We start from the raw sequence: 25,923 nt of genomic DNA on the forward strand, positions 1-25,923 counted from the left end.
TTAACAAATACACTGGCTGGGTGAGGCGGCTCACGCCTGTAATCCTAGCACTCTGGGAGACCGAGGCAGGAGGATTGCTCGAAGTCAGGAGTCCCAGACCAGCCTGAGCAAGAGTGAGACCCTATCTCTACTAAAAATAGAAAAAATTAGCCTGGCATGGTGGTGTGTGCCTGTAGTCCCAGCTACTAGGGAGGCTGCGGCAGGAGGATAGCTTGAACCCGGGACTTTGAGATTGCTGTGAGCTAGGCTGATGCCACGGCACTCGCCCGGGCAACAGACTGAGATTGTCCCCCCCACAAAAAAGCTAAACATACTGTATGTGACCAAGAGGACAGGTAGATAGGTCTTTTGCATTAGACAGAGTCTAAAAATACACATTTAAGATAAATTGGGAACAGAATATTCACATAAATGGCATTCTTACAAAAAACTATCATTTTCCTTTTAAGAAATTTTCTTTATTAAATACATCACTTTTAGGAACTTAAAAGTGTTCTCTTTGTATATACAAATGAATTTTATTTATGAAAGTATAATTTACACAAAAAATTTGCATAGATTTTCAAATAATTTATGAGGTATACAAATCTCAACAGTCATCTCTCAAGAATCTATATTAGCAATGATCAAGAACCATAGAAATAAATAATCTATAAAGGATCAATAACATTATACTTTCTAGATCTGTGATGCCATATATTTGAAGATACTATTTAATAATAGGTTTTCAAGCGGGAAAAAAAAACACTATCATACTGAATGCATGTACTGATTTTAAGACATATCAATTTTAGTGGCATTAAACTGTAGGGGCAAAAAGTACAACTTGAGAAATACAGTATTCATTTTAGCCAATCTCCTTAACTTTGTCCCTAAAACTAACTTTTTGCCTGTCACCAAGAAACAAAACTGATCAGATCCAAATTTTACCTCATTTCCTTTCTATTAATCATGTAACTTCATAATTGAAACACAAAGCCAGATATCTCTAGGAGGAAAAACATCAAAGGCCAAAGCAGTGGCCAAACTAGATTATTAGTTCTGATAGGAAAGTTCTTGGGTAGAATTCAAGTTTCCTTTTCACTATTTTATCTTTATAGCATTGTAAAGAAAAACTCAAATTAAATAAGATTATAATATACCCACAAAAATAACCTGCTATTTTAGACTTGGGTCCAGTGATTTTCATACAAAATAGCAGGGCTACAAATAGGCTTGCAAATGTCTATCCAGACTGTACAGAACAATTTCCAAATGAAATGTTAATACTGCTCTACTCAAGTTTGTCACTTCTTTCTTTGCTCCAACATTTCTTTCAGGAAGCATAACTATAAACACCCTGACTATTGTTATCAAGGAAGACATGTTTTGGAAGTTCAGATTCCCAAAGAGTATTTATTTAGAAAAACAGCTGGACAATGAAGAGGATCCAGTGAATGTGAATAGTAAGCAAAAAGAGATACAGAGAATACCTGGATATAAGTAAAACACAGAGACTAGTCTTTTTTTCTTTTTTTGAGACAGAGTCTTGTTCTGTTGCCCCAGGCAGCAGTGGCATACCTCACTGCAACCTCCAACTCCTGGGCTCAAGCAATCCTCCCGCCTCAGTCTCCCTAGTAGCTGGGACTACGGGCATGCCGGCACCCTGCTAATTTTTCTATTTATGGTAGAGATGAGTCTTGCTCTCACTCAGACTGCTCTTTAACTCCCGAGTTCAAGTGATCCTCCCACCTCAGCCTCCCAGACTGCTAGGATTACAGGCATGAGCCACCGCACCCGGCCTATTTAGTTTAATTTTAATACAGTGAATACAAGATAATTTGTGTTTTGAAAAAAAAGTACAGAGTGCCAAATAAACATAAAGCACTCAGAATAATGCCTAGCACATAGACATGTTTACCATAAATATTATCACTGCTAGCATTATAATAAATGAATTTAATTACTCATTCATCGTTGACTGTTATATCTCATCACCCAAATATTTATGGAATTAAAAATTTGTCAAAACTATATTTTAATAAAGCTGCAACCCATTAATTGTTCCATATAAGATGTATTTAATTACTTTTGAATTACCTGTAATTCTACAACCAAAAATCATTTATCATTTTACATCAAATAAGTAAATTTTATAAAATGGTATAGTCTTTTTAATTGGTTCCACATATCTATTTAATTAGGAGTAAATATAAACTAAAATAATTTTTCATTTTGCATGATGTATATTAAAGACTTCCAGTATTGCAGTGTTAACTTTTTTATACTTGAATTAAGCATGAACGTGCCCATAGGAACATCCAAGCTAGCCCATCAACCTACCCCTATAGATTTGCAATTAGTCAGAAAAGGGAAATATATCAAGAAATGTTTCAGATTACAATCTGTGTAACAACAGATAGAACCAAGGAAACAAATGGAATTACATTCTCCTTACCAATTACAAATAGCTTGGATTTTGAAGCTGTTTTTAGTTACAGTGTCTTAAATTTAGATCAGTTTCAACACTCTGAAAACTCACGTGGAGGAGGCAAATATGAACCAAGCATGAGCATAGGGACAAGGGCAGCAAGTCACAGAGCAGTAAATACTTCTTACACTTAATATTTTTAAAAATTAATTTCTACTGAATTTTACAAACTCTTTCCTTGCACTCTTGGTTCAAAAAGGATTAAATCTAAATTAGATCAACTTACTATCACATTTACAACTCCACTCATAACGTAAAAATTGTGTTTTCCACCAGAATACAAAATCTAACTGCTGGGTCAAGTGACTCACCATATATTGTTCCTGAAACTAGTAGAGGTATCATGAAGTTATTATGCCATAAGTATTCCTTATAGTATCTATCACGAGCTGATAAGTTTCTTCCAACTTCCCATTTTTCTCTCACGCCTATCATTTTCTATAATTATTGCTCAAAAATTGGATTTTCCTGGCATTCACTCTAAGGAGGCATGGAAACCTTTCTCCAGGCCACCCACTTTCACCAAGCCCTCTTGGCCTCATCATCCCCCAAAACTACTTACCTGCCCCTGCCCTTTGCCATTTTCCGCCTAAACCATAAATGAATTTGGCCTTCCTCAGTTTCTGCGTCCTCAACCCCTCCCAATTCACCTTACCGTGTTTACCCCAAGTCCCCGCCTCTATTTATGCGTGTGGCGAGCGTCCCCTCTCAGCCTGCGACTTTGTGTTCGTCAGTATCCACAGGCCTTCAAAGAGCGCACGCAGAATGAGACGCATTTGGTTGAACAACCATCACATTCAAATACGCACTCAGCACCTAAACCTACATCTTCTAAAGCAAACCACGTCCCCCACTTCATTAATGACCTGCTCACAACCCTCCTTCTCAACCACTCCCCACAAGCTTTCACTCTTGCTACCGATTCCCAACTTTAAGCACCACCTTTGCTTCCCAATTCGGCCGACAAAACTTCGGGCCATTCACTCCGCTCCTGCTGAATTTCTCCGCAAACCTCTCCCCGCCGCCCCGCTCCTTCACGCCCTCCCCACGCGACCGCAGCAACCCGCCACCCGAGCCCGGGCCTCCGGGCCCTCGCGCCCCCGCCTCTTTCCCCAGACCACGGGCGGCAGTTGGCGCGCTGGACGCTGGGACCGTCACCTTCTTCCACTGCCATCGTCTCTGCGGAGGCCGGGGCGCCCCTGCGGCTCCCGAGCGGCCCGGAGTCTCCCGTCGCCCAACCCCTGGGCAGCCCCGGGCCCGCTCCCGGCCGCCGCGCCCCCACTTCCTGACCCGCCCCCCTCCGGTGTCGCTGCCAACCGCATCCCCCCAGGCGGCCAGGGAACCAGAGTGCCGGGAGCAGAGAACGGCCGGAGCGTTTCGCTGGAGCGCCTGGGCCCGCGCCGGCAGGAAGGAGACTGCACGCCAGGGGCCCCTACCCTGGCAGCCGGTGCTGGCCGCTTCCTCACCTGGAAAGCGAGGCTGGAGGGTTCCGCTTCCCGCTGCGGCCTTTCCCTTCGCCCTTCCCTTCCAAAAAAGTGGGGAGCTGAGCATGCTTTCCACAACTTTTGTGATTCGACTTAGCGAGCCAGAGACAATCATTAGATACACCCTCCAGATCCAGCCAGCCCCTATCCTCGCCCCATTTTCGAAAAGGGGAAACTGAGGTCCAACGCGGTAGAAGTCGCAAGGCTAGTCAGAGCCAGAACTGTAACCCGGTGCTCCCAACTGCTATCAGTGCCTGCATTCTCACTGGAATTTCAAAGTGCAGCAAAATGTTCTGGGTTGGCGCTTTGGTTTAGTAGGCCATTTGACCATTGCAAGAAAGAGGCTTGTGCTTGTAACTTAATGTTTTTGATCAGCAAAACTGATTAAACAAATACATTGCATTTCATGATATTCTGGAGAAAAACCCAAAATACTATGGTATTGGGGTGGGGTGCAATTAGATATTCCACAGCAAACAGCAATAGAATATAGGTTTAATTTGTTAAAACTGTGTATGTCTTCACTTTCATTATTACCTAGCATACTCCCACAAATACCAGAACCTTTTCCCCAACAGTGCTCAGAAGTAATTTTAGGAACTGACAGATTTTCTCTCTCTTTTTTTTTTCCTGAGACAGAGTCTCACTCTGTTGCCCAGGCTAGAGTGCCATGGCGTCAGCCTAGCTCACAGCAACCTCAAACTCCTGGGTTTAAGCGATCGTACTGCCTCAGCCTCCCAAGTAGCTGGGGACTACAGGCATGCACCACCATGCCCCGCTAAATTGTTCTATGTATTTTTAGCTGTCCAGCTAATTTCTTTCTATTTTTTCAGTAGAAATGGGGTCTCGCTCTTGCTCAGGCTGGTCTCGAACCCCTGAGCTCAAACGATCCTCCCACCTCACTCAGCCTCCCAGAGTGCTAGGATGACAGGCGTGAGCCGCCGTGCCCAGCAGGAACTGACAGATTTTACAGCAGGAGAACCAAGCATAAGAACTTGACGTTATGAGGTAATTATGGATATCCCCTTATTAGCAGGCAGCAAGATTCACCTAATAGCACCTTTAAATTAGGATATTTGAAGAGAAACCTTTTTTTTTTTTCTTTTACAGAATATCAGTTCAGAAGCCATCATTCTGCAGTGCTGCGCAAAAACAATTCCAGGAACTCTTTTATGTTTTGGTTTACTGTGAATGTCTTTTGCCTTCAAACAACACTACATAAGGAGTTAGAAAGAATGCACCAGAACAGGCCTGGGGTCAAAGAAGAAAGGGAACAGAATGTATGAGACCTTGAAAACCACAGGATATGTCAGGGCCCATGGACATGGGCAACAGATACTCAAGTGTCCTTCTTATCAAATCAGCTGGCTAAAAGAGCCACACCTCATGGGACACCAATACAGTAGCCATTGAGTTTGGCTGTTTTCCAAGTCTAGGGTCTTAAGGTGATACCTACACTTCTTTCATGATCAGCTCAAGATGACTAATGGACTTAATTGTATATTTGCCTGCCCTATACCGTAGTGGGGGAAAGAAAAATGATATAAAAAATAGCTTCTTAAAATGAGAAATGTCCCAGCTACTTAGGAGGCATAGGTGGAAAGATTGCTTGAGCCCAAGAGTTCGAGACCAGCCTGGACAACATAGCAAGACTCAGCCTTTACAAAATATTGAAAAATTAGCTGGTCATGGTGGTGCATGCCAATAATACCAGCTACACAGGAGGCTGAGACAGGAGGATCACTTGAGCACAGGAGTTTGAGGTTGCAGTGAGCTATGATGACACAGCTGCACTCTAGCCTGGGTGACAGAACAAGATTCTGTCTCAAAAAATAAATAAATAATAAAAAATGAGAAATGGAAATATGAAAGAAGATAGAGATAATTATTCAATCATTAGATAGAAATCAGTAGACTAGTGGTTGTGTTCCCCAGTAGAAACATTCTTCCCTTGAATCCTAAAAAGGATGAGAGTGGGGCATCTTATTCTCAAACAGGTATAATCTTGCTGTGAGAGAAATACGCCCTTTTTTTTACTCAAAATACATACTTCATCCAAAAAGAACCCTAATTGCTCAGGATGTTGCCTTGCAACAGGCATTATAGCCGAGTTTCCATTAGGTCATTCCATAAGGCCAGCTGTTTCCAGATGGTAATGCACGTGACTAGTGAACACATGGTCCTAAGGCAATTTCAGGTGATAACCTGAATCCTGACTATTTTACCACAGCAAAACAATGGGCTGCAGTTTCCCATCCAAAATTTGAAGGATAATTTCATTTCCCTTTGCCTCACCTTGATCAGTCCTAAACACTCCACAATTCCTCAAACTGGTCTTTTATTTATAATCTACTCTCCAAGAGCAATATGATTTTCTACCACCTCTATAAGTTTGGGACCCCATCTGTATGCAATGGATATTTTAAGGGAGTAATGTGAAATAGTCTTTGTTTTAAGAAGTCGTTAGAATATGTAGATTAGGAGGCTTTATAGTAAACTGGGCCAGAAAATACAGGCCTGGAATAAGGAAATGGAAATAAAATGTTCAAAGAGAATGTATTCAAAAGATGCTGGAAATAAAATCTACAGTGCCTGATGACATATTGGATGTGATAAATGATGAGTTAAAGATAACTTCTGAGGTTTCTATCTTAAAGTTAATCCTGTGTGTTCCATGTGCCAAGGACAATGTACAGCCAAGATATGAGAAAAATATAACATAACAGCTTTTGAGGACTTACCTACTTGAAACCAAAGAAATATATGCAAAGTCTATTTCAAAAACATTCTTCTGATAAATGCTTCACCTCAATATTATTATAGTATTAACAAAACATAAGTGTGAAATCCTCATGTCAGTTCAGCTTTTCTTCTATTAAAGATATGGAATTTTGTCCCATCTTTATTATGCAATAAAATCTTATCTATAGATTAACAACAACATTATATTCCCCTCAAACACTGCCTTCCTTGTGAAGTCTGAACCAAATATGATCAGTTTGTCTTTACTGCCATATTCTGGTTGGTTTAAACTCTTTGAAAACATATTGTTTTTTTTTTTTTTTTTTTTTTTGAGACAGAGTCTCACTCTGTTGCCCAGGCTAGAGTGAGTGCCGTGGCGTCAGCCTAGCTCACAGCAACCTCAAACTCCTGAGCTCAAGAGATCCTCCTGTCTCAGCCTCCCGAGTAGCTGGGACTACAGGCATGCACCACCATGCCCGGCTAATTTTTTCTATATATATTTTTAGCTGTCCATATAATTTCTTTCTATTTTTAGTAGAGATGGGGTCTCGCTCTTGCTCAGGCTGGTCTCGAACTCCTGAGCTCAAACGATCCGCCCACCTCGGCCTCCCAGAGTGCTGGGATTACAGGCGTGAGCCACCGCGCCCGGCCTGAAAACATATTGTAGAAAAATATTTTAAGAATTGATTTATAAGTTGTTGATAGTAATAATTATTAGCTTGAATGTGGTTTAGCAGGACAACATGACAAGTTATATATTTTGCACTATCCATGAGTACTATTCCTTGAATTGAAACTGTTTTGTTTCAACTTGTTACTAGTTCTAATTGTGACTTTGGGTAATTGGGCTTTTCTTTTACCTTTTCTAAAAAGAAGAAGAGGATCTATTGTCAGTTCTTGCAGTTATTTCTCAGGCAGGCCTTCCAAATGGAATACATTAAAAATGTATTCTATTTAAGCATTTTTGAGCTGGATATATTAAACATCTTAGGACATTTTCTAAAATACGATTTTTCCTAGAGTTAAAACTACTCTATTTCAAGAGTTCGAGACCGGCCTGAGCATCTCTACCAAAAATAGAAAAAATTAGCCAGGCATGGTGGTGTGCACCTGTAGTCCCAGCTACTCAGGAGGCTGAGGCAGGAGGATTGCCTGAACCCAGGAGTTTGAGGTTGCAGTGAGCTATGATGATGCCACTGTACTCTACCAGGATTGATGGAGCAAGACTCTTGTCTTGAAAAAAAAACAAAAACAAAAACAAAAAAAAACCAAACAAACATTCTATGAAGAGATTTTTTTTTACCAAATTGGCAAAAATACTCATAAAGCAAAGCGTTATTGAAACTAAGTGGCCTATTATCAAGATTTTCTGAGGCAAATCTTCTAGTTTAGTAAACATAGATGGCTGACTTTGTACCAAGACTCGTTTCTTTCTTCTTTCATAAAGTAAACCCTTTAAATATTTGTAAAATGGAATTGAATTGAATTATATTAGAGGTGCCGGACATAATTCAGAACATATAAACATGTCCCATGCAATATTTGGGACATACTTATACTAAAAATTGCTTATTTGAAATTCTCATTAAGTATCCTGTTTTCTGTTTTGGTTTAGTTTTTTGTTTTTGCTAACTCAGATGACCCTATTTATAGGGATTGAGACTGCCCATTAGAAGACACTTAGTATCGATTGTTCTGAGGCCTTCTTGGCCTTCTTGACACATTAAATTCTGGCAAATTAAATTCTTTCTTATTTTGATAGAGGGAAGGCAATTAGATGGTAGGTGGACTCTGAGTACGTCTATTCAATAAATTCATAAAAATATCTGCCTTCCTAGCCGGACGTGGTGGCTCACGCCTGTAATCCTAGCTCTCTGGGAGGCCGAGGCAGGAGGATCGCTCAAGGTCAGGAGTTCGAGATCAGCCCTCTGAGCAAGAGTGAGACCCCGTCTCTCTACTAAAAATAGAAAGAAATCTATCTGGACAACTAAAAAATATATAGAGAAAAAAAATTAGCTGGGCATGGTGGCACATGCCTGTAGTCCCAGCTACTTGGGAGGCTGAGGCAGAAGGATTGCTTCAGCCCCGGAGTTTGAGGTTGCTGTGAGCCTGACGCCACGGCACTCTATCCCAGGCAACAGAGCAAGACTTTGTCTCAAAAAAAAAAAAAAAAAAAAAATCTGCCTTCCTAAAGCCCTGACAGATGAAAGTGTTTCTGCTATCTTTCCACCCTAAAAGGGCTTAGGCCAGACCTGGATGGACTCGGTGAAGTCCTGGAGCTGCCCCTGAAGTACTGTTCAGTCAGACAGCCACTGCATATCATTTACCAGGCATGTCCAGACCTGACGTATTAAAAACTAATGAAATTCCGGCCGGGCGCGGTGGCTCACGCCTGTAATCCTAGCACTCTGGGAGGCCGAGGCGGGTAGATCGCTCAAGGTCAGGAGTTCGAGACCAGCCTGAGCAAGAGCGAGACCCCGTCTCTACTAAAAATAGAAAGAAATTATATGGACAACTAAAATATATATATATACAAAAAAAAGTTAGCCGGGCATGGTGGTGCATGCCTGTAGTCCCAGCTACTCGGGAGGCTGAGGCAGTAGGATCGCTTAAGCCCAGAAGTGTGAGGTTGCTGTGAGCTAGACTGACGCCACGGCACTCACTCTAGCCAGGGCAACAAAGTGAGATTCTGTCTCAAAAAAAAATAAAATAAAATAAAAAAAAAATAAAAATTAATGAAATTCCAAACTGTAGGTATCTTAAAACCAAAAGAGGCCGGGCGCGGTGGCTCACGCCTGTAATCCTAGCACTCTGGGAGGCCGAGGTGGGCGGATCGTTTGAGCTCAGGAGTTCGAGACCAGCCTGAGCAAGAGCGAGACCCCATCTCTACTAAAAATAGAAAGAAATTATATGGACAGCTAAAAATATATATAGAAAAAAAAAAATTAGCCGGGCATGGTGGCACATGCCTGTAGTCCCAGCTACTCGGGAGGCTGAGACAGGAGGATTGCTTGAGCTCAGGAGTTTGAGGTTGCTGTGAGCTAGGCTGATGCCACGGCACTCACTCTAGCCTGGGCAACATAGTGAGACTCTGTCTCCAAAAAAAAAAAAAAAAAAAAAAAAAAAAAACCAAAAGAGCACAATGATTTTGGGGAAAAAAATGTTTTCCACCAAAATAATGACATCGCTATTACAATTTATCTGTAACAAGGAAACTGCCGTAACATTTTTCTTCTTTAAAATACAATAAAGGCTGGGAGCGGTGGCTTACGCCTGTAATCCTAGCACTTGGGAGGCCGAGGCAGGAGGATTGCTTGAGGTCAGGAGTTCGAGACCAGCCTGAGTAAGAGCGAAACCCCGTCTCTACTAAAAATAGAAAGAAATTATCTGGCCAACTAAAAATATATAGAAAAAAAAATTAGCCGGGCATGGTGGCGCATGCCTGTAGGCCCAGCTACTCGGGATGCTGAGGCAGAAGGATTGCTTGAGCCCAGGAGTTTGAGGTTGCTGTGAGCTAGGAGGACGCTACAGCACTCTAGCCCAGGCAACAGAGCGAGACTCTGTCTCAAAAAAAAAATTAAAAATGACAAATTAGCCCAGCCTGGTGATGTGCACCTGTAGTTCCAGCTACTAGGGGAGCTGAGGCAGGAGGATTGTTTGAGCCCAGGAGTTGGAGGCTGCAGTGAGCTACGATGATGCCTCTGGACTGCGGTCTGCATGACAGAGCAAGGCCCTGGGAAGGAAAGAAGGAAAGGGAGGGAGGGAGGGAGGAAGAAAGGAGGGAGGGAGGGAAGGAGGAAGAGAAAGAAAGAATAAAAGTTTTAAATCCTATTAGAATCCTGGATGAGCATTCTTAGGCCGAGAATAGGGTCCTGAAAAGTCAGTAGCACTATGTATCCAGTAGATGGCAGACGAACACCAAACTGTCTTTGGGATGTCTACTTCACTGTAAAAAGTGACTCCTTGAATTTATACTGTAATGTGAAAAGCATACCATTAATACCTGGATTAATATTAACATTTTAAAAATTGACAAAACAATGCTAAAGAAACAATTTGTAAAAATTCTTAAAACTTTATAGAATCACAGTAGTTTTCACCTGCAGGAATAAACATAAATTTATTTGTTCAACAGATATTTATTGTATATATCTCAAGCACTGACTGGTCACAAAGGTTACAGTGGGGAACAAAAAACACACTTCCATTAACAATATGGGGCGCCGCTTACAGGGAGATCTCCCTGCAAGTCCAGGGAGCAAGAAAGATCAGATCTCTGAGTAAGAGTTGGTGGAGAGAGGGAAAGCAGAATAAAATTAAAGAAAAAAAAAAAGCAGAATAAAGGTATTTCAGGCAGAGGAAACAACCTAAAGCATATCACTCCTGCAAAGAAATGGAAAAGATACAAGAGTATAGGGGCATGAGGGAGGAAATGCCACACAGAAAAGCTACAGAGGCACTAGGCAGGAGTCAGCTCATACCATAGCATGCAGATCAGACATGTGTGCATTTTTTCCCTGTAGCAGATGGGAAGCTATTAAAAAGTTTTAAGAACACATAATCAGAAAGATCTATGTTTTTAATTTAAAAGATTATTTGTAAAAAAAAAAAAAATCATTCTGGCAATAGAGGAGAGCAAAATTTGATGCTTGGAGTCCAATATTGAGGCAAAAAATAGGCAAGATACTGGTAGGTAGGACGGTGAGGGAGAGGAAGTTAAGAGTGACTTCCTTAACTTTAACACCCAGAGAAACACTGTGCTGGTTACTGAAGTAAAAGGAACACAAGGAGCATCAGGCTTTTGGACATGAGAAAATATGTTCTATTTTAAGCATATTGAGTTTGAAATGTCTGGGAGACATCCAAATGAAAACGTCCATTAAGATGCTGGGTATGGAATCTCCAGCTCCACACAAAAGTGTGAAAATAAATGAATTTGCCCAGAGAGAATGAATAGATGAAGATGCTGAGGATAGAACCGTGAGAAATCCCAATCATGCAGGGAAGGACGAATCATAAACCAAGCTGAGAACCAGAACAAGGTGAGTATTTTACATTGATTGTTTAAGATGTGTTTCTAGTGTTTGACTCTTCTAAGTATCAGGTCTCAGTTATAAAACACTAGCTCAAATTCAACTGTGAAACTAGATTTGTTACCCACTAATCAACATTCACTTTTAGTATAGCAACAACATACAGCAGCTGCCGAATTAATGGCAAGATGGCAATAAAGTAAAAGGGCAGACCCAAGAACACTAGGAAGCCCTACTCTGTGATGCCGTAAACAATGAGCCATATTCATGCAATGCTAGGAAAACAGCCAGAGCAGATGGAGCAACTATGAGAGTACTAACCCCATCAGCCACTCTTCAATTCTTACTTTGTCTTCCAGATCCTTTTCTTTTTTTCTTTGCAACCTTGAGCAGGTTTTATTAAGCTTTAATTCCCTAATATATAAAACAATACTAGTACCTACTTTAAAAGGTTCTGAAGATTCATTTAAATAATAAAATGTTTATTATTGTTGAGCACACATGTTCACAGTAGTTCTGTTGTTGTAGCTTATACTCTTTTGAGGTTATGATTACCAGTTTGGAATGTGGCCCAAAATATCCCTCCACTTTCCACATAAAGGGATAGAGTGGAATGATAACAGACATTTGCCCTTTAATTTAGGTCTGAGATAGGGGCAAGTCAAACAGTTTGATTCGAACTCTTTTCACCTAGGCCCACACCGTTGGCTCCTGGCCTTCAAGAACTCACTAAATACAAAGTAGGAGGCAACAAAAATGTATTAATAGCAAAACTATGGCTGGGCGCTGTGGCTCACGCCTGTAATCCTAGCACTCTGGGAGGCCGAGGCGGGTGGATTGCTTGAGCTCAAGAGTTTCAGACCAGCCTGAGCAAGAATGAGACCCGTCCCTACTAAAAAAATACAAAGAAATTATACGGATAGCTAAAAATATATATAGAAAAAAATTAGCTGGGCATGGTGGTGCATGCTTGTAGTCCCAGCTACTTGGGAGGGTGAGGCAGGAGGATCTCCTGAGCTCAGGAGTTTGAGGTTGCTGTGAGCTAGGCTGATGCCACGGCACTCACTCTAGCCCTGGCAACAAAGCGAGTCTCTGTCTCAAAAAAAAGAAAAAAGAAAATACTACAAGAGTAGAGAAAGTGTGAAGGAGTACAAATAAAGATTGGCTTGGAATTCATAATTGTTGATGCTGTGTAGACTACATGGTTGTGCATTCTATCATTCTGTCCACATTTGTATATGTTACTCTTGTTTTTCCCCAGAGAGCTGGAGAAAGCAGGGAAAGACTACACAACTAAGAGATGGAACTTTAAGGTCTTTTACATATTTCAGCCCTCTTTACTCATTCTCCCTTCCTTCCCCATCACTCTTACTCAATTCCACACCCTCCTGACTGCCTATTCTCTTTTCTGTGTAATGAGAGTAGCTGCACTAGCTACAATTCCGGGGAGATGAATAACAGGAACATTAGCTTAATTCAGGCAACTTTGATTCTGCTGAGGACAGGGAATAGCTTGACTGATGTTAAATGCCTATCAGAGATATCATTCATAGTAAAGCACAACCTGGGTGAGAACTTCAGCTTGCCTAGAGAACTCAGCCACCTCCTTGCAATATGTGATAGCAAGAAAAACCCAAGTGATGGCTCCATTTTTGTAAGTGATGTTGACAAGGACTAGGACTAAATAACTTTCCCAGGTAAGCTAAACGTCACTCAATGAGACATTGAGTGAACATATTGAGTGAACAGAAATATGCTAGCCACTGAGGGAAGTATAGGTACAGCATACTTCCTGCCCTTGAGGTTATAATCTAATTTCAGAATTGATACAATTGAGCTTCATAACAAGAATTTGTATGTCAAGTGAGTGATACTGACAATATATGTGCTATGAAATGTTAGAAGTCAGGCAAGACTTAACCTGGGTCCTAAAGAATGGATAGAATTTCAATTACACAGAACTCAGCATTCAAAGAGAGAAACTGGAACAAACAAGGAGTATGTGAGACTCAGAAACACTAAGGTTCTAGATATGACTAGTTTTATGTGGCTTAAATAGGTTTACAAATTGTCCAGCAAATAGATTCAGTAATAAGATACAAACAAGGACCAAATAATATCTGTGACTATCATAATTATTAAGAATTTCAAAGTTTCTATGATTTATGCTCCAAGTATGGATGTTTGCCCAATATCTTGAGAAAATTTATCATTGATGGCTTTTATACATACTTGTGCTAAGCTTAGGGGAAAAATCCTACCATCTTAGAAAGAGATAGCCTATTTACATCAGTGGTCCCCGACCTTTTTTGGCACTAGGGACAATTTTCATGGAAGAAAATTTTTCCACTGACCAGGTAGGGGGGATAGTTTCGGGATGATTCAAGTACATTACATTTATTGTACACTTTATTTCATTATTAAATTATAATATATAATGAAATAATTATACAACTCACCATAGATTGGGGACCCCTGATCTACATGCTTCCACCATTACCGTAATTCTTCTGATAACAAAAGAATACAAACATTGAGATTAAGCAGGCAAGTTTTATTATCAAATGTTAACAATTCTACAAAAACTCAGTAGTATTGTAATTATTACTGAATATCTTAAAGTCTTTCAGAGCTTTGGGCAGACAGCATCTTAAGGCATCAAGTATAAACAACTTTCTTTCTGATCTTAAGTGCCAGTTATCACCAATTTTCACACAGAATGTTGGTTTTTTTATTTTTCTACACACTCAAAGGGCCATTGCTGGTCAGCTGAAGCGGGACATTTTTGGCTCTCCATTCAAGGTGTTGATCAAAGTAATGCAAAGTAAATAAAAATAGCAGCCACATAAATCTGCATGGCATTGCATCCAAGCAAAGGACAAGAGTAAGAAAAGAAATATCAACATTCAATGCGCTTAATCACATCGTGTTTTATTCTTTGGAGTTACATGAGGCAGCAGTACCAGCTAGTGTCCAATATTGCACTTCTGTAGCATAAACACAGCTGAACACATAGTGCTAAACATGGCAGCATCAGTACCTGCTCTATCTGCATCAGTGTTTACCTCTGTCTAGCACGCTGAGTAAAGTCCTATGCTTTTAAAAGTTTTAATTATTCGACAGTTAAGGCTTTAGAGAAAAAGGCTTAAGGCTATCTTAATATATACAGGTAATTCACTTCAGTTAGTACATTGTTTTCTGGAATACATTGTTCAAAATAGTCTCATTTCTGTGATATTAAAAACTGTGAAATTCTTATTAAAGTCCAAAGCATCAATAATGAAAAAAGTACAATATAAAATAATACATATGAAGCCACAATATTCAATCATAGTTCAAACTAGAAATTACTAACTATATGTAGCTGCTTTGTTTTTGGTTTTGCATTTTGGCCCCTAGTTCATTATTTACAACTGGTACCTGCTGAGAAAAAGATCCATGCTTTGTTATTTCTGTGGAGGGTGCACCATTTCTTCTAATTTGTTGTCAAGTGTTTTAAACATAATTTTAATTGATTTTTAACTGTAAGACATGATGATGGCCAAAAGGCTGCGAAAATACCAATTGTACCACATTCCTTAAGTTTGTGATTTAAATATTCCAAGACTTTATGCTTGAATTACTTAGTAAGAGGGCATGATTGTGCAGAAGACAGGCAGATGGAGAGAAAATAGTAGGAATACACAAAAAATGAAGCTTCCGTGACAGTTCATGGTAGAGATGGTAGACACTGGTGGAGTAATTTCTTATCCAAGACTTAAAACTTAGGAAACACCTATGATGCCACTTTAGCTAGAAGTAATGGAGACATCTGATTTCAAATTCACATTTTAAATGCCTGTTTGCAATCAGCAAGGAGCCAGGTATGCTGCATGCTAATTGCTATAAGGATTTGGCTTCAATGGCTCAAATTTTTCACTCCACCAAAAGATAAGGCACAGGCCCACTGTCCAATCACGTTTGTTGAAAATACTGCAGCCTGAGTATAGACAAACTTCCCCTGAAGTTGCTAGAAGTTTTCTTGTGTCTGGCATTTTGAAGATCACCATATATCTTTCAAACACTGGGGGAAAAAAAAAACAAATAAAAGGAAATATTAAAGTATCTAAATTTAATTCTTAGCAGCCACAAGAATGATTTAGAATTCTAAAAAGTACCAAAAAAGCTTTAAGATATTCCAACTTTTTATTTCACACAGACGTAGTTGGCAAATGCTTGAGAGTACAGCACTGGCGAAGGAAATTTACATGGTTTACTTAACTGGCATTTTGCCCAGCTCCCTACCCTTTGTATTACCATGTGTGTTTGACACGTATGTTCTCAACTCCCCACTCAACTGAGCTCCTTTGCGGGGAGACTTTCATGCGTTCCTTAGTCTGGGTCCCCGAGTTATCACAGCACTCTTCTGATATTAGAGGTTCAATAACATTATCAAAATAAACACAACCATAAGACAAAATTTTAAAGTTAAATTCTAACATAAGAAATTTCAAGTGATTTCTAACAAAACTTTCAGGTAAGAAGCATTGAGGCATGACATGACAGCAAATATATGAGCTTGACATGCCGGTCATGACTGGCTGATTAGCACCCTTGTGTGGATCAACTTATTTCATCCCCACACAAAATCTTTTAGATGACCTTGGTATCCCCATTTTAGAGATGGGAAAACTGAAACACAGAGTAATCAAGCTAGTAATTGGCAGATCTAGGTTTTGAACTAATGCGGATTTGTTCTACCGTGCTATTTTACTTATATACCACACAAAAACCTTAAAATGAAAACTTTAGGCATTACGCATACTTTGGCATGTAAATGAGAAAAAGGAATGAAGGCAGAAATATAAATACTGCTTCAGAATTCAGTCTTGTTTCAGATGGCCAGTTTGAAATGTGGTCAAGATTACATTTGCTTTCATAACAGATTCTACAATTGGTACAAATTTAACACTAATAACATCAACACTAATAATAACAGGTATTTTAAAAAATACTGGTTTGTTAGAATGCAATTTCTAAGTGTGGTTTGCAAAGTGACCACAGTTTAGCACTGAGCTTAAAACATCGGGTCTTGAATACTAAATGAAAATAGGAAAATCTATTAATGACTCATCATTATTGCCCAATATCTAGTTCACCCTTCTTTTGGCAATAACACTTGACTTTTTCTCAAACAACTGCCCCCTCACCCAATCTCAAGCCCATAAAGACTCAATTTTACCACTGAGCTGAACAAGTAACCCAGACGTCGCTGATTAGAACCCTGAATATTTCAGGCTAGAGCAGTTTCTGAGACTGACATAAGCCAAGTCAGTGAAATGCAATTCCTGGCTTGCTTCTGGACTTGAAAATAGAAGGGTATAAGCCAGGTGATGCCAGAAGTGCCTTATGGAGGGAGTGTGGCTGAGAGTGAGCCCTTGGATCCAGCTAAGTCAGTACCCTAGGTCTGTCAGTTATTATACCAGAATCAGTGAATCCCACCTTCCTCACTCTTGGCACATTATACTATGCTAGGAAACATCACCTTTGTAAATGCCCAAAATTAAACCTTCATATTCATTTCCATATTAAAATGCAGAAAGGCCAAAAAAAGGTAAAAAGTTGTTAAAAGTTTAGGCTTCGCAAACCTGCTTTTTAATCCCAGTGATACCCAATGGAGTTTTACTGTTTATCAACGAAACTGCAAACTCCTAACTGCTAGCGAAAACCAATCTGAGAAGGCTGAGGAGAAAATGTTTCCTCTTCCCATTTAGCTACAGCAAAACAAACACAAAGATGGAAAAAAAAAAAAAAAAAAGGCCGGGCGCAGTGGCTCACGCCTGTAATCCTAGCACTCTGGGAGGCCGAGGTGGGCGGATCGTTTGAGCTCAGGAGTTCGAGACCAGCCTGAGCAAGAGCGAGACCCCATCTCTACTAAAAATAGAAAGAAATTATATGGACAGCTAAAAATATATATAGAAAAAATTAGCCGGGCATGGTGGTGCATGCCTGTAGTCCCAACTACTCGGGAGGCTGAGACAGGAGGATCCCTTGAGCTCAGGAGTTTGAGGTTGCTGTGAGCTAGGCTGACGCCACGGCACTCACTCTAGCCTGGGCAACAGAGTGAGACTCTGTCTCAAAAAAAAAAAAAAAAGAAAAAAGAAAAAAAAAAAAGATTAATAAGAGACAAGGACCTTGTTCTGTCACCTGGGCTGTAGTACAGTGGCCCAATTATAGCTCACTGTAACCTCAAATTCCTGAGCTCAAGCGATCCTCCTGCCCCCACATCCAGAATAGCTAGGACTGCTGGTGTGTGCCATCACACCTGGTTAAATTTTTTTTTTTTTTTTTTTTTTGGTAGAGACGGGCTCTCACTATTGCCCAGTATAGTCTTGAACTCCTGGCCTCAAGTGATCCTCCTGCCTTGGCCTCCCAAAGCACTGGGATTACAGGTGTGAACCACCACACTCAGCCTACAAAGATAATTTTGAAACTTAAAACTGCAAACATTCACAAATATGCCTTTCCTTCCTAGTAAGATCTGCATGAAAACATGTTGTATTTTGCAATAAATTATCATTAAAAGTATTATGTACAAAGGAGTCTTTCAAAGATATTTGGATTTCACCAACTGGTACTATATCCTACAGAATGAACTACATCCCTTTAAAAAGTCAGCAATTCTGACTAGTTGTAATATTTTCTTATGGCAATTTTCATGTTTTCTGAAAAGTATAAGTCATTTATGAGTTTTCTTTGTTAGGTCAGAGGAACAGCATCTTATCCTTTATGTATAAAATAAAACCCATAACTCAGATTGTTTAATTGAAGTTTGATAGCCTTTTTCTCATTTTAATCAATAAAAATCAGCATTTAGCTGTTCTTACCCACTATTATAAATACTACCACCTAAAGGAAAAAGAGAAAAGTGTATGTTTAAAGAGCTGCTGATTTCTTGCCCAAAAAATACCTATTAAAAGGTTTTTTTGGCGAGAAACTAAAATATTGGTCACTATATTGAACCAAAATACGAAATTATACTACAATAGCCAGAGATCACTTTCAATCCAAAAAACAACCCAAACTTTACACTTAAAGGAAACTATAAGTACTTTCTACTAACAATATTTTAATCCATCACCTACATTAAAGTCTAAGTTATTTTGGACTCAGTTTTACTTCACCTAAACGGAGAAAAGGAAAAGGTAAATGGACCCCAGTAAAAAAGACTTTTGTTCTTTTTAATCATCCTACACAAGAACTTGTAACATAGTTATAACATGATCCCATGTAGAAAGAGAATCCTTATGTTTTCATGTTGTAATTAACTGCTTACCCTTCAAGACAGACGTATGTACTGCATTATTTTTGAATGAAATTTCTCAGTAGCAATTCCTTTGTCATTTAGAAAGTTTATATGATCTAAGCTCTTCAGAACAGAAGAGGGAACAAAAAACATTCTCTTCCAGAAAGTAAAAGCCCTGTTGCTTGAGGTTGGCAGTACAATGACCAAAAAAAGGAAAGCGAACACTGACACAAGTAGGTTAAAACCCAAGATAGGTGAAGAGATCAAGAAACCAGGAGCCTAGTTCAGTTATAGTCAAAGGTCCTGAAAGGAAATGCTTAAAAAAAAAAAGAATGGGAACATGTTAAAGGGGGCACATGAGGGAACCTGAATGAGCTCCCAGGGGCCAAAGCTGGAACAATTTGAGCAAAAAAAAAACAACATAGTATTGGATTATAACCCAATGTATCAAGTCAATATGCAGGAGTTCATACTAATAGAGATAAAGGGTTGAATGAATAAATAACAGGGAAGGAGAAATAAATCATCATTACAGAAAAATTCCTACTAATATATGTAGGCACACCCACTTCTTGAATGTGGGCTGAGCAGTGATTCTCTTCCAAAGAATAGCATATGAAAAAGGAAAAGTAATAACTTTGTAGTGGGGAAACCTAGAAAACACTACCTTAACCAAGAGATCAAAGTTGACTCCAGCAGCTATGTCATGTGGTGCCACCCTCCAGGATATCACCTGATCAGAGGGAAACTTCACCTCTATGGTGTTCTTTCCTAACACCCAGTAGCACAAGAAAAACATCCAGCAAATCCAAATTGAAGGACAGGCCACAAAATACTTGAAAAGCATTGTATCTCCAGTGTCAAGGTCACGAAAAACAAGGAAAGGCTAAGAAACGAGCACAGACCAAAGGACACTAAGAACACAGGACAACAAAGTGCAATGTGAAATCTTGGATTGGATCCTAGAACAGAAAAGGGATATTAATGGAAAAACTGGTAAAATCTGCATTATGTCTAAAATTTAGATAATAGTGTAAAAAAACAAACCTTTGCCCCTATGATTATTGTAACCACAGCAAAAAAAAATAGTTATTAATATAGAATTTCATAGTTTATAAAACTCATTTGCATTCATTAATCCACCTGATTCTCACAGAAAATGTTAAGTCACATATGTAGAAGTGATTTGATTTCTTTTTTTTAAAGAAGCAATAGTTGACAATAGGAGTGATTTTATGCCCATATTACATAGCAGGGAAATGCTACCTCTAAAGTACTGTCACCTCCATTATGTACACAAAATACAGTTATAGCCAAGAACTACTGATAGATTTAAATTTAGTGGTTGACACTGCCTTTGAGACCTTAAGAATAAGAAACTTGGAACCTGGCCAGGTGCAGTGGCTCATGCCTGTAATCCCAGCACTTTCAAGGCCAAGGCAGGAGGATCACTGAGGCCAGGAGTTCCATACCAGCCTTGGCAACATAGTGAGACCCCCATCTCTACAAAAAATTAGCTGGGTGTGGTGGCACACACCTGTACTCCCAGCTACTCGGGAGGCTGAGGCAGGAGGATCGCTTGAGCCCAGGAGTTGGAGGTTGCAGAAGAGCTAGGATTGTGCAACTATAGTCCAACCCGGGACATAGACCCTGTCAAAACAAAATAACAAAACAAAAAACCAAAAAACACAAAGAAAAAACCTAGGAACTTAACAGTGAGTAGGGGAATAAAACTATCCTGGCCATCCGAAGGGACATTTCTTTTAGCCAAACACCCATTCTCTTTCCCAGGAAGGACCCTGGGCATCTTCAATGACTTGTGAAGTGCCCTTGGGGTTTTCTATGACAAAAAAGGGGGAATTATCTATAGTGGTTCTTAGGGGTAGTTAACAAGCGTAGGCTGGGACAATGCAAAAGAGGACAAAAACAGTGTGACTTCTTTACCAGATCTTGTCATGGGCATTAGCAACCTTTAACTGATCCTATAACCAACTGTGAGATCATTCTTTCAACATATTTTTCAGAACACTGTATTAGTTTCCTATGGCCCCTGTAACAATTTACCATAAATGTGGTGGCCTAAAATAAGAGAAATTTATTCTCTCACAAGTCTAGATGCCAGAAGTCAGAAATCAAAGTGTCAGTAGGGCTGCATGTCCTCTGGTGGCCCTAGTAACAATCAGTTCCTTGCCTCTTCCAGCCTCTGGTGGCTGTAAGCATTACTTGGCTATGCCCACATCACTCCAGTCTCTGCCTCCATGGTACATCGCTCCACTATGAGTGTCTCTGTCTGATCTCCGTGACTCTCTTATAAGAACACATATATGTATTGCATCTAGGGCCCACCCAGATAACTCATAACATGCACTTCCTCTCAAGAACCTTAATTCACAACTTTTGCCAGAGGTGAAAGTCACAGGCTCCAGGGATCAGGATGTGTTCATCAAAGGTGTTGAATAATGAACACTTGGAAGGACAAAGGATGGACCAAAAAGGATACCAATAGGCTGGAATAATGCGCTCTCACCACTGGGACCCAGACTAGAGAACACCCATCCCTCCTCCAAAGAACCTGATGTTCCTTGGCAGGATCAAGACATCTTGAAACCTCTTTGAAAATAGATCTGAAAAACCGTCACTTTCAACCCAGAACTGGGGCTTCCGCACTTCAGAGCGAGGGACTAAGATGAGAATTCTTATTTCTCGAGGATGACAGAGCGTTAGCAACCCCCATTTCCAATTTGGAATCCATATAGTTAAAGCCCACAGGGTCCTCAGCCATGAAAACATTAACAAACTAGGAAAACAACATGCCAGTAAACCAACAGTCAAAAATGATAAAGTAAGCCACACCAATTTCTGAGCATGTTCCTACAACTTCCTCTCTTGGGGAGCCTAGCGCAGAATGTATTTTTTAAGAAATAGTTGTGGATTAATGGGGAGGGCGGGGTCCCACAGGAATAAACCAAAACAAAAATCCAAAAAGCTATTTCTAAAGAAACTTCCTTCCCTCTAGATTTAGTTTTAGAAAAGGAAGACGACATGCAAAAAAAAAAAAAAAAAAAAAAAACCTGGCACGCATTTTGGAATAAAGCACATTTAAAAGTATACCCAGATGAATTTAAAAACATCATGCCAAGTGAAATAAGCCAGTCACAAAATCATTCCACTTGTGAGGGACTACCTAAGATCAAATTCACAGAGACAAAGTAGAGTGGTGGTTGCCAGGGGCTGGAGGAAAGGGGGAATGGAGAGTTATTTAATATAGTTTTGATGTGAGAAAATGAAAAAATTCTGGAGCTGGATGGTGGTGATGTTTGCTCAACATTGTGAATGTACACTTAATGTCACTGAGCTGTACATTTAAATTGTTAAGATGGTAAATTGTATTATATATACTTTAGCACATTTTTGTTTTAAAAAAGGAAACTAGAAAAAGTATACTCAACCCAAGAGAATTATGATATAATCCAGTGATTCTACTCTGAGATACATACCCAAGAGAATTGAAAACAGATACTGAAATAATTATACTTGAATGCGCACATGAACACTATTCACAATAACCTGAAAGTAGAACCAACCCAAATGTCCATCAATGGATAAATAAAATGTGATATATCCACACAATGGAATATGATTCAGCCATGAAAACGAAGTACTGATACATGCTACAACAAGGGTGCGTCTTAAAAAACATACGAAGTGAAAGAAGCCAAACACAAAAAAGTCACACATTATATGATTCTATTTATATGAAACATCCAGAATAGGTGAACGTAGAGATAGCAGATTAGTTGTCAGGAGCCACTGGGAGAGAAAAGAGGGAATGACAAAAATGTTTTAGAACTCGACAGAGGTAGTAGTTGCACAATGTTGTAAACATAATAAACCACTGAGTTGTACACTGTAAAATAGTAAATTTTATGTAAGGTGACTTTTACCTCAATTAAAAAAAAAGAACACTCAACCTGTACTCCACATGAGATATGAGATATAGTAAATGAATTTCCAGATGGAAAAGTTTTCCCCTATCCCAAAGTAACATACAACTCTCATCCATAAATGTTACTTAGATACTATCTACTAAGATGACAAACTTAATTCCAGTCTCCATTCCTTCCAGGTTTTCTGACATTCTTCCATCACAATGAAGAAAAAAGGGACTCTCTCACCTGACTTCTAAATACCTTCAGATTCTTGATCTCTATTTGTTGGGCCCTTTATAATTTAACTTGCATCAGTAGAGCCTTACCTTCTTTTCTGAGGATGGTCTAACTGCTGGGGCCCTTAAATACAAACCCATTCTTTGGGTAGACTCCTGGCCTGGTCATTTGTGTGTACAAGTCCATCCTCGGTTGCATACTAAAATGCAAGTTAAAACACAAAGGATCAAAAGATGGACAAACTGTCACTATGGATAGTTAATATTTCAACTAAATAGATCTACTGACAATAGTATAGGACATTTAGACTGTAGGAAACAAGTAAACACCGGAACAAACCGCATACGTTATGTGCTAAGCCCAATCTTCACTTCTTACTTAACATGTTTAAACACCATTAAATCTCTTTTAGGAGGGAAGTTAGAGTGAACACATGGGTTAAAAAAAGAAAACACCACCATACCACAAGAACCCAGGAGACCAAACACTAAAATCTTGCTAATAGTACAGTTTCCATCATACCACAGGTATGTATGATTAGATACAAAATATTTGAGCACCATTTGCAAACCAGTGTACACTAAGTCCAATATCCAGTATTTCTAAACAACCCAGTGAAATTTAAATAGTATTAGATGTATTTGTAATATCCAATTCTCTCAGTAGGGCAGCAAGTGAAAATCTTAGTAGAGAGAAATCCAAAGAAACCATGATTAACGTCAGTAGTTTGAGAAGAAACAAAAACTAGCATTTATTGAAAATGCAAAGCCATTGACAGTAAAGGGTAACACAAAGAGCATATGAAACAGTAAAAGGAATTGCATAAGAATACCCAAGGGTCCATTTCAGTGTAGGAAGCCCACCAACTGAAATATAAGTTGATGTTTGTTTTATTGATTAGAATGATGTCCTCATTACTGAATGTTTTCATGGTAGTTTATCTTCATAAATTTTGTTCTTATTCTATTAATCTAATTATCAAAATGGACCTAACTCAGGTACCTTAACTTTACAAGGCTATAGATTTGAAAGCAAAACCTATGCCCTGTATCTTGCTTTAGCCATCAGAATTTCTCCCTTTTGGTAAATCCTTGCTCTTTCTGGCTTTACCCCCAAACCCCAAATGAAAAATAGAAAACACAAAGCTGGAGTAGTTTTATAGAATGAGTATTGCTGAAGGTTGGGGGAAAAATACACCCAAAAACTGTACTTAAAGAAGACATATTTATAAAATGGCATGCCATTTTATATCAAGATATATATGTATATGTTTTTTTAAATATAGAATCAGAGAACATCAAGAAATTTTTTCAACTTCAGAACAGTTAGGGGGGAAAAAAAGAAAAATTTCATTTATTTAACCAATTACTGCCTGGATATTTGCTTAGTTATATAAATACAGTTGTTATATAATTATACAAAATTAATCATAACCAGAAATAAAATTAAAATCTCCCATTAAATATATATTTATTGACAGCAATAACTATACTATAGGAAAAGATAAATACAGACTACACTTATATGAACACAGGTTTTTTTGTTGTTAAATGTCACCCACCGATTTTATCTTGTGACAAAGCCAAATCTAAGAAATCTGGAACCCCATCGTGAATGGCTGTTCCCTGAATAACTGAGAACAGGAAACCACAAATAAGAAGGCATGGATTTTTTTTTTTAAAGATGGTAGAAAATATGAGCTTTTATATCAGAATGATATGAAATTAGGTTAGGTATAAAGATTTTTGAATGTGTGCATTGTAACTGTCTCATAGCTCGGATTACTGAACGAAGATAATGGAATAATTTGATATAGTGAATTAGATAATTGAGGTTCCTATGTAATCCTACTTCATTAATCCAGTTCATAAATTCCAAGCACTTCAGAAATAGATGAAATGCCTCAAGAATAAATAATTTGCACCTTGAATGACTCTAGAAGCTACTAAAAAGAAAAACTGCTAAAGACTGAAATTGTTTTATCTCAATTTTAAAGCATGTCAATCTTTTAGTCACAAATCTAGAAATAATCACTACTATTATGTTTGTGGTAAAATAAATACGCACAAATGCCAGCCAAGACACTTGCCATAGTAAGAGCAATTTTGCTTAATCTCATTATTAATTTATGTGTGAGAACATTTAATTCTATTAAGTGTACATGTAAAAGTTGGTTAGTCAAAAAATCAGTTAATTCAGCTGACCACTGAAGCCTGAACCTTTCCTTAAACTTTCTACAGCTGGAAAACAATGGAGAAAATGAAATACAATAGTCAAAATGTTTTCTCCATGAGATTAAGCAACCTTTTTAGTAAACTTTTGGTAAAATTTTCTATTCCTTTATAATCTAGTGAATCAGACACCAAGTTTGGAAAGTAACTTTTATTTACTCCTTTCAAGGTCTTCCAAAGGCAGCATAATTGTTTAGGGAAGAGTAAAGTATCTACTGATCTCTTTAAAAAAAAAAAAAAAAAAAAAAAAAAATCTCACTTCTGGTAAGAATGTGCTATGCCAGGCAATAAAAGACATCTTTTGTCTACCTTCATTCAGCTTTTCACTATCAGTCATAGATTTTCTTCATTTGTCAGAAAATACCCTTTGTGTGTTAAAAGTCCTTGAGACAATTATGGGATATAGTAGGTATGGGGCCTATAGCATCACCACCGAGATAACTTTAGTTGAGATAACATCCATAAGATGACACATGGATACCAAACTCATAAACCCATTCCAGTAGTAAAAC

The 25,923-nt window shown here is 38.9% G+C and overlaps 2 protein-coding genes across 6 annotated transcripts in view; both read right to left on the reverse strand.

Moving 5' to 3' along the window:
* The window catches only part of DPY19L4 (dpy-19 like 4), a 54,626-nt gene extending 50,906 nt beyond the window's left edge, over positions 1–3,720 (reverse strand). The window contains exon 1 of the mRNA XM_069465483.1: positions 3,629–3,720. Within this exon, the coding sequence (XP_069321584.1) occupies positions 3,629–3,644 (16 nt within the window). The 5' untranslated portion in view covers positions 3,645–3,720. The remainder of the gene's footprint in view (positions 1–3,628) is intronic.
* A 10,542-nt stretch (positions 3,721–14,262) lies between these two features.
* The window catches only part of ESRP1 (epithelial splicing regulatory protein 1), a 60,281-nt gene continuing 48,620 nt past the window's right edge, over positions 14,263–25,923 (reverse strand). For 3 of the 5 annotated variants that reach the window (XM_069465488.1, XM_069465486.1, XM_069465487.1), the window contains one exon: positions 14,263–15,792. In XM_069465488.1, coding sequence (XP_069321589.1) covers positions 15,786–15,792 — 7 coding nt within the window. In that variant the 3' untranslated portion in view covers positions 14,263–15,785. Of the gene's footprint in view, positions 15,793–23,269; positions 23,380–25,923 lie in introns of all 5 variants that reach the window. The other 2 variants (XM_069465485.1, XM_069465484.1) reach the window with 1 other exon arrangement.

Source organism: Eulemur rufifrons, chromosome 3, assembly GCF_041146395.1.
Source record: "Eulemur rufifrons isolate Redbay chromosome 3, OSU_ERuf_1, whole genome shotgun sequence".
Classification (NCBI taxonomy): Eukaryota; Metazoa; Chordata; class Mammalia; order Primates; family Lemuridae; genus Eulemur; species Eulemur rufifrons.